We start from the raw sequence: 7,357 nt of genomic DNA, 5'->3' as shown, positions 1-7,357 counted from the left end.
CTTGGGCAAGCACGCCCGCGCACTTTCTCTCTCTCAAATAAAATCTTTTTTAAAAAAAGAAATGAAGTTTTTAATTCTTCGAAGAGTTTTAAAATACTTAGTATACACTGATAATACCAGATAGACTGTCAAACCAGAATATTTTTAAAATACTGCTTCTAATTTACTGGCACTGAGCAACAATTGACTATGAAAGAGGAAGCAGAATTGAAAGTAATTATAAGAAAATACTTGACTTTGAGATGCATCACAGTTCAGTTACAATATCTTAAACCATGTGTTCTCAACGCTGGCTGCACATTAGAATCCCCTCAGGAGTTGTAAAAATTAACTATGCCCAAGGCCCTTCTAGAAGAGATTCTGACTTAATTGGACCAAGGTAGGGTTGGGGGCATTTGATACTTCTCAGAAGCACCCCAGTGCTGCCAGGATTGTGCTGCCAGGATTGAGAACCTCAGGTTAAAACTATTGTTCCTTTCTATTCAAATAATCAGGAATTTAACTATTAATGAGCATTTATCATATTTGTATGTAACTTAACAGATTTGACTGACCTTAAATTTGCATTCAGCAAATATTTCCTAACTGATAGCAGGAAAAGGAACCCAGAGTTTCCAATTGCGAGTTAAAGAGAAACTCTTATAATGTTAATCCCAAATATAGTTAGATATGAAATTAGTTATGAGACTATGTTTGTACCTTGTGGGATTCTTGTAGTAATGTTTCCAGTGAAATAAACATTCTTACTGGATAAGCGCTCTTGTCCCAGGATAAGAGTAAAATACATCTGTCTTTAAAATTAATAGGCACTCACTTGAATATAAAAACAACAGTTATTTAGATAAATTATTAGCTTGAAAGCAGAAGTGACAATATAAGCACACTCTAGTATAATACTAATCACTGATGGATGTTCTCTGGTTAATTTATCTGGTAATAGTAGCTTCAAAGTTGAATAACTTGCTTCTTGGAATGCAGAATCTCAGGCCCTACCCCAGAGCTGCTGAATCATAATCTGCACTTTAACAAAAGCTCCAGGTGATTGATACGCATATTGTGGTTTGAGAAGTACTAGTCTAGTGGTTTTCAAACTATTATGTAAGGACTACTGAATTATTTTTTAAATGAGGAAAAATAAGTTGCCTTTTCAGGGAGATAGAAATCTGAGACTAGAAGATACCAGTGACCCATCACTATTGGTATCTTTCTGTAGTGAGGAGTGGGTAAGCATTGGGTTTGGCATTGACGTTATAGGCTTGCCAGTTTGTGAAAGAGGTGACCACCAGGTTTTTTGCTCAATATTAATATCTGTTTCTAAGAAAAAGTTTGACACCTGGGAACTTTTAAGTTCAGATAGCTGCGTGTAGATTATAATTTAAACTGAAGCTATTTAAATAATCCTAACTACTTGAAAAAGATAACATTTAATTTGTGCTAACAATTATAAAATTTTATTTTGTTTTTAAAGGAAACTGCCTTGTTATAATAAATGACTTTCTTATAAGTCATGATCAGCCTGCTTTTTGTTTAGAAAGCCAAAGAGATGCAGTTGTGATACGAGAGTCAAATAGCAAACAGCAAGTCACAGAAGGAGCTGGTGATAAATTATGTGCTTTTTTTCTTCTTGCTTTTATTACAATTTGTGAGCTCCTGTGTATTTTACCATAGTTTAAGTGTTTTCCGATGCCTACATATTGGTTCAGTCAATACATTTAGAAATACTTTGAGGGCATGGCATTGTTTGTAAATGCTAGCATTTGGAGATTTTTCATGACTTCTCAGTGTGCTAGCTAATGGCCATCATTAAGGTGTTTGATATTAGAATATGACTTTTTTAATGTGTCGATGCTTGAATAGAGCTATTCTCAAGCTGGAGTAACTGAGACTGAATGGACAAGTGGATCTTCAAAAGGCGGACCTCTGCAGGCATTAACTAGGGAATCCACAAGAGGGTCAAGAAGAACTCCAAGGAAAAGGGTGATGCAAGGCTTATTGCTTAGAATTGGGTTTTCAGATTGGTAGGGTTTTAGTGATTATTTTATATTTATTGTTTATGTTTTGTTTTCAAACTAACAGGTGGAAACTTCAGAACATTTTCGTATAGATGGTGCAATAATTTCAGAGAGTACTCCCATAGCTGAAACTATAATGGCTTCAAGCAACGAAACCTTAGTAAATATGTTTCATAAACTATACAAGTGGTGTTCTTTGTAAATTACCCTTTAATTAGAATTGGGGAGGTGGTAAATTTTGGCAGATCTCAAACTTGTGTTTTAAACAATTATATTTTAAACTCGTTTTCCCCATACAATTCTGAATTTTAGAATTTTTCAGTATAGCCAAGTTATATATATATATATAAATTTGTACAAGAATCCTACCTCTAAGTATTGTAAGGAAACTTTTTTGCTAAAATATTTAGAGTGCTAAGGCTTCACAGGAGAAGTACTGAATATGTTCATTTCTAGGTTCTTTTGCCTAAATTTTTATTAAGGGAAGTTTTCAAATATTACAGAAATAGAGTATCTTTTTTTCTTTTTACATGTCTTTGCTATGTTTGGATAATTCTGAGTCTGAATAATTTGAATCTTGGCAGGTTGTCAATAGGGTGACTGGAAATTTCAAGCATGCAGCTCCTATTCTGCCAATCACTGAATTCTCAGACATACCCAGAAGAACACCAAAGAAACCATTGACAAGAGCTGAAGTAAATGCATAAAATTTAGATCGATGCTATCATTGATCTTTTAAAGAGGAAACTTTTTATATTTGTTTTTTTCAGTGGGAGGGAGCAGAGCTTTCTTAACTGGGTGGGGTGTGTGTGTGTGTGTGTGTGTGTGTATAATTTTAAAGACAGACTTTTATTAGTGACAGTCGAAAGTAGTAGAGTATGATATGCTAATGCTATCTGCTTGCTACTGTGTGCCTCTTAAGTTCCACTTCCCAAGGGAGTATCCATTTATGTGCTGCTTCTAATATGTTCTCTTTGTTATTGATGTGGGTTGAAAGTGTTGCTGGGCTGTTGGGAAGGCTATACTGTCTTTCACCGAAAGGTCAAATAATGGGACTTTAATGGGACTTTGTAGATGCTTGAATTGATTAACTCCTGTATAATTAAGCTCTAAAGTACTAACTGCATGATACATTTAATGAATTTTCACCAGAGGTGGTTTTGATCTGGGCATAACAATAAACAGCAAAACAATCAGGTTGTTTAAAAAATCATTTTATGGTTTTTTTAAGTTAGGAAGATTGAATTGACTCTGTAGTTAAAAGATACACTAAAATGTGTTAAAGATCCATGTTAATTTGATATCTTCCACATTTCGTCATTTATTTTATCACAAAATTCTCAACAGAAGAAACAGTGTACTCTTAGTATTAATGAAAAGCATGGGAAAATCCAGTGGGGGAACTTAATGCTGCCATATTAGCTGTGCTGAATTTTAGTTTTGCGGGTTCTTTTTTTTTTTTTTTAACTTGCTTGAATGTGTGGCAATCCCCCATTACCACATTAACATATCTCCATATTGAAGAAATTTGAAGAGAGCTTTGGAAGTATATGGGTACTTAGGTAATGAATTCAGGAAGGGCAGTGGTAAAAGCTGGGGCAGACTTGAATGCACTCTGTTCTCTGAAAGCTTTTTTTAAAAAAAAAATAAAAATAAAACAAATAAATTATGTTTTAATTACACATTTATACTAAATGTTAACTTGTGGTTGTTTGTTTCTCATTAGGTGGGAGAAAAAACAGAGGAAAGAAGAATAGAAAGGGATATTCTTAAGGAAATGTTTCCCTTTGAAGCATCTACACCAACAGGAATTAGGTATTCAGATACATTAAAACAAGAATTAGTGTATTCTACTAGTGTGTTTTTACTTATTTACTTATTCTCACTTTTATTAAGGTGTAATTGACACATAAAAGTTGTATATATTTAGGATGTATAACATGATTATTTAATATGCATATATAGGAATTTTAATTTTTAATTCTTCACACGGTTATTGTACCTGTGTTCTCAGAATTAAACTGTTCTTTTGAGAGCAGTTTAATTCTTCTAAGTCACTAGTTCATATTCTTAAAAGTTGAGTCAGATTCAAAGTTAACTTTGATAAACTGAAGTATAATAAATAATTTGCTTACCATCGAATTCTTTTCTCTAAAGAAAAACATAGTAAGAAGGAAATACTTGTTTTCCCTGAAGGTTTCCCTTTTCTAATCGAAAAGACTGTTTAGATAAGAGCTGAATTGTTTCCTGACTGAAAGAATCACAACCAAACTACCTTATTTTTTTCCTTCTATCTCCTAAATATACTGGCCCTGAAAAGAAGACAAGTTTAGTGAATATTTATCAGTGTTCTGATTATTATTTTCTAATAGAATGAGCATCCAACATTTTAAATGAAAAATGCATAGAGATTTTAAATAGGCTATTTACATGTGACAATTTTCTACTATTATCTCAAGGAATGTGTTTGAAATTAAGAGTGGTAATGACATTTTATATTTTATATTATATATCAAAATCATGACTTTTATCTAAATTTATTTTTTTCTTCCTGTTTTCACTCCCAACAGTGCTAGTTGCCGCAGACCAATCAAAGGGGCTGCAGGCCGGCCATTAGAACTCAGTGATTTCAGGATGGAGGAATCTTTTTCATCTAAATATATTCCTAAGTATGTTCCCTTGGCAGATGTCAAGTCAGAAAAGACAAAAAAGGGACGGTCTATTCCCACGTGGATAAAAATTTTGCTGTTTGTTGTTGTGGCCATTTTTTTGTTTTTGGTCTATCAAGCTATGGAAACCAACCAAGGAAATCCGTTCACTCAATTTTTTTCTAATGACTCTGAAAAATCCATCTGAATGATATCTCTTTTGGCACACTCAGTTTGATCTCCTATTTTTTCTAATAACTGTATAAACATTTGTGTACACTTGTTGACTCGAGAACTAAAAATAATGTGATTTCACCTCAATAAATGTAGTATTCCATTGAAAAGCAAAAAGGATATATAAATGGACTTCATTTAAATGTTTTGGACTTTGGACTAGTAGGAGATCACTTCGTGCCATATGAATAATCTTTTTTAGCTCTGGAACTTTTTTGTAGGCTTTATTTTTTTAATGTGGACATCTTATTTCACTTTTGAGAAAAATGTATATTGTTTTTGTGTATTTGGAAAACAAGAAGGGCAAAACATGGTAGTATAATGTGAAGCTACACATTAAATACTTTGAATTCTTACAGAAAAGATTTTAAGAATTATTCTCTGCTGTATAAAAACTTTAGAGATATGTGAAATGTGAAATTTGGTAAGAAAAAGGTAACTTGGGTTGTACTTTTTGTAACTGCCACAGGTTTGATGTGTTTATGGAGGAACATACAGCAATAATCTCTTCTGTAACTTTTATTAATAGTAATATTATTGTAGTCCTATTGTACTCACTTTTTAAAAGATTTCTAGTATCATGAATGTCCTGCTTCAGTAAGACCCATTTAAATGCTGTTGATATTTTAGCAGGGATCTTTAGTGCAGCATATACATGTTTTAGAGAATTGTTAGCTGGCTGTACATGTTTTTAGAAACTGTTTAGCTAGCTATAAGGCTGTAATTGGAAACTTGTACTTTTTATTTACAGCAAAACATTTATTCTGTCAATCCAATTTGCTACCAAAATATTTTTTAGATAAATAAGTGTGTGTCTGTTTAGAAGTTAGAAACTTTAAACACTGGTCTGAGGTTCCATTTGGATTCATTTTTGCATTGTCTTCTGTTACCAAAAACAAAATTTGCCAGGTTGGTTTTTTTTTCCCTACATTTTCCAACAGAATTTGATTTAAAAGTACAAAAAGTGTTTACTTTAAAATTACATAGTAAACTTTTCTTAGATACAAAGTAGTTAATACATAAATTTATAAACTCTGAATATGGAGTGGGCATTATGATTTTTGTACTCTTGAAATGGTTAACTTATCTTTGTGGTTGATTTATCTTATTTTTTAGCTAAAACTTACCTCATGTATAACTTGGTTAAGTGAAGTAGTAGGTAATTGAAATTTTAGTAGAATCAAGTAAAACAAATTTAAACTTATTCATTTGAATTTCAACTTTACAGTCATTGACCATAAAGCACACTAAAAATATAAGTTATTTTAAATATCATCTGAAATAAAAAGATACTTTTTAAAAAGCAAAAAGCTTAATATGTATATTTAGACCAGCACACAATTTTGATTTCATTAGCTGTATTCTGATGTTTAGCTTTGAAATATTTTGTAGACTTTTTTCACTTACTTTGCAATTGATCAGAAACTTTTGTAGGTCTGGTCCCATGGGGGAGTGGGAAACTTACTCCTAGATCAGAAATGCTTGCCTCTCTGAGTAAAAGTGTTTCTTTGAGATGAGCCACAGAGGGGGCACATTTTACTCTTTTCTGCAGTACAGTAATAGCAGTCTACTTCTTCCTTGTTTCTAAACTTTGCTTCCTCTATAGTTTTCAGTCTTTTCTTTTTGATTAGAAATTGTGAGAAGCTGCATTTAATGTTTAAAAATATGGGAAAATAAATTGAACTTATATGTATGTAAGATCAGTTTTTCTAATAGAAAGGTATGGTCCAAAATAGTAAAAGAAGGACCAGGTAAAACATGTAGTTTTTTTGTTTTTTTTTTCTTTTAATGTGTACTTGGTCTTTTGTCTGTGTTTGTTTTATTCCACTAGAATAAATGTGTCCTTGATGTAAATGCAAAGCATTTCTTCCTGATTAAATTGTAGATGTAGACTTTACAATATAATTCAATAATAAAAATGTAATTAACCTCTAGTTTTGTCATTGTAATAAATGCTTTTCAGATAGCACAAACTATAAAATACCTGATAACGTTTCTTAGGTGATTTTTATGGATAGTTGAGCTTTAGTTCTCATTTCAGTCTACTCCTTTATGTTTTGCTTCTAATCATTTCATGATCAGCTCCTTATTTGTTCATGGATAAGCAGTATATGGCCATTATACTCACAATCTTAGAGGGAAGCTTTCAAAGGCACCTCTCCCACTCTACAATACAGTAATATAGTACAATATAATATACTGTTTTCAGTCTCCCTTTCCTTTTTTCCTCCCATTTGTACTGTCTGAGTATTTATCTCTGACACTCGTTGTTATAATTAACAATGCTGTGATATTAAGCAAAGATGTTGCCAAGGTATATTATCATGGGGCTGTGTTCATATAAGATGAAAGTGCTTTTCTCTCTCCATCATTCATGTGTTTCCCAAAGGTGAGTTTATTTAAATTAGTGATTCTTAAAGTAATATATATCCTATAATTAATTAGATAGCATATAGCATCAAA

The 7,357-nt window shown here is 32.1% G+C and overlaps 1 protein-coding gene across 3 annotated transcripts in view; it reads left to right on the top strand.

Moving 5' to 3' along the window:
- TMPO (thymopoietin) overlaps nt 1-6,828 on the top strand; it is a 27,548-nt gene extending 20,720 nt beyond the window's left edge. Inside the window, exons 5-9 of one of the 3 annotated variants that reach the window (XM_034987782.1) lie at nt 1,858-1,977; nt 2,077-2,172; nt 2,597-2,707; nt 3,739-3,827; nt 4,583-6,828. In XM_034987782.1, the coding sequence (XP_034843673.1) occupies nt 1,858-1,977; nt 2,077-2,172; nt 2,597-2,707; nt 3,739-3,827; nt 4,583-4,868 (702 nt within the window). In that variant the 3' untranslated portion in view covers nt 4,869-6,828. The remainder of the gene's footprint in view (nt 1-1,857; nt 1,978-2,076; nt 2,173-2,596; nt 2,708-3,738; nt 3,828-4,582) is intronic. The other 2 variants (XM_034987783.1, XM_034987784.1) reach the window with 2 other exon arrangements.
- The last annotated feature ends 529 nt before the right edge of the window (nt 6,829-7,357 follow it).

Source organism: Mirounga leonina, unplaced genomic scaffold (genome assembly GCF_011800145.1).
Source record: "Mirounga leonina isolate KUSES-001 unplaced genomic scaffold, KU_Mleo_1.0 Mir_418, whole genome shotgun sequence".
Taxonomy (NCBI): Eukaryota; Metazoa; Chordata; class Mammalia; order Carnivora; family Phocidae; genus Mirounga; species Mirounga leonina.
This window is presented reverse-complemented; position numbering and strand designations above follow the sequence as displayed.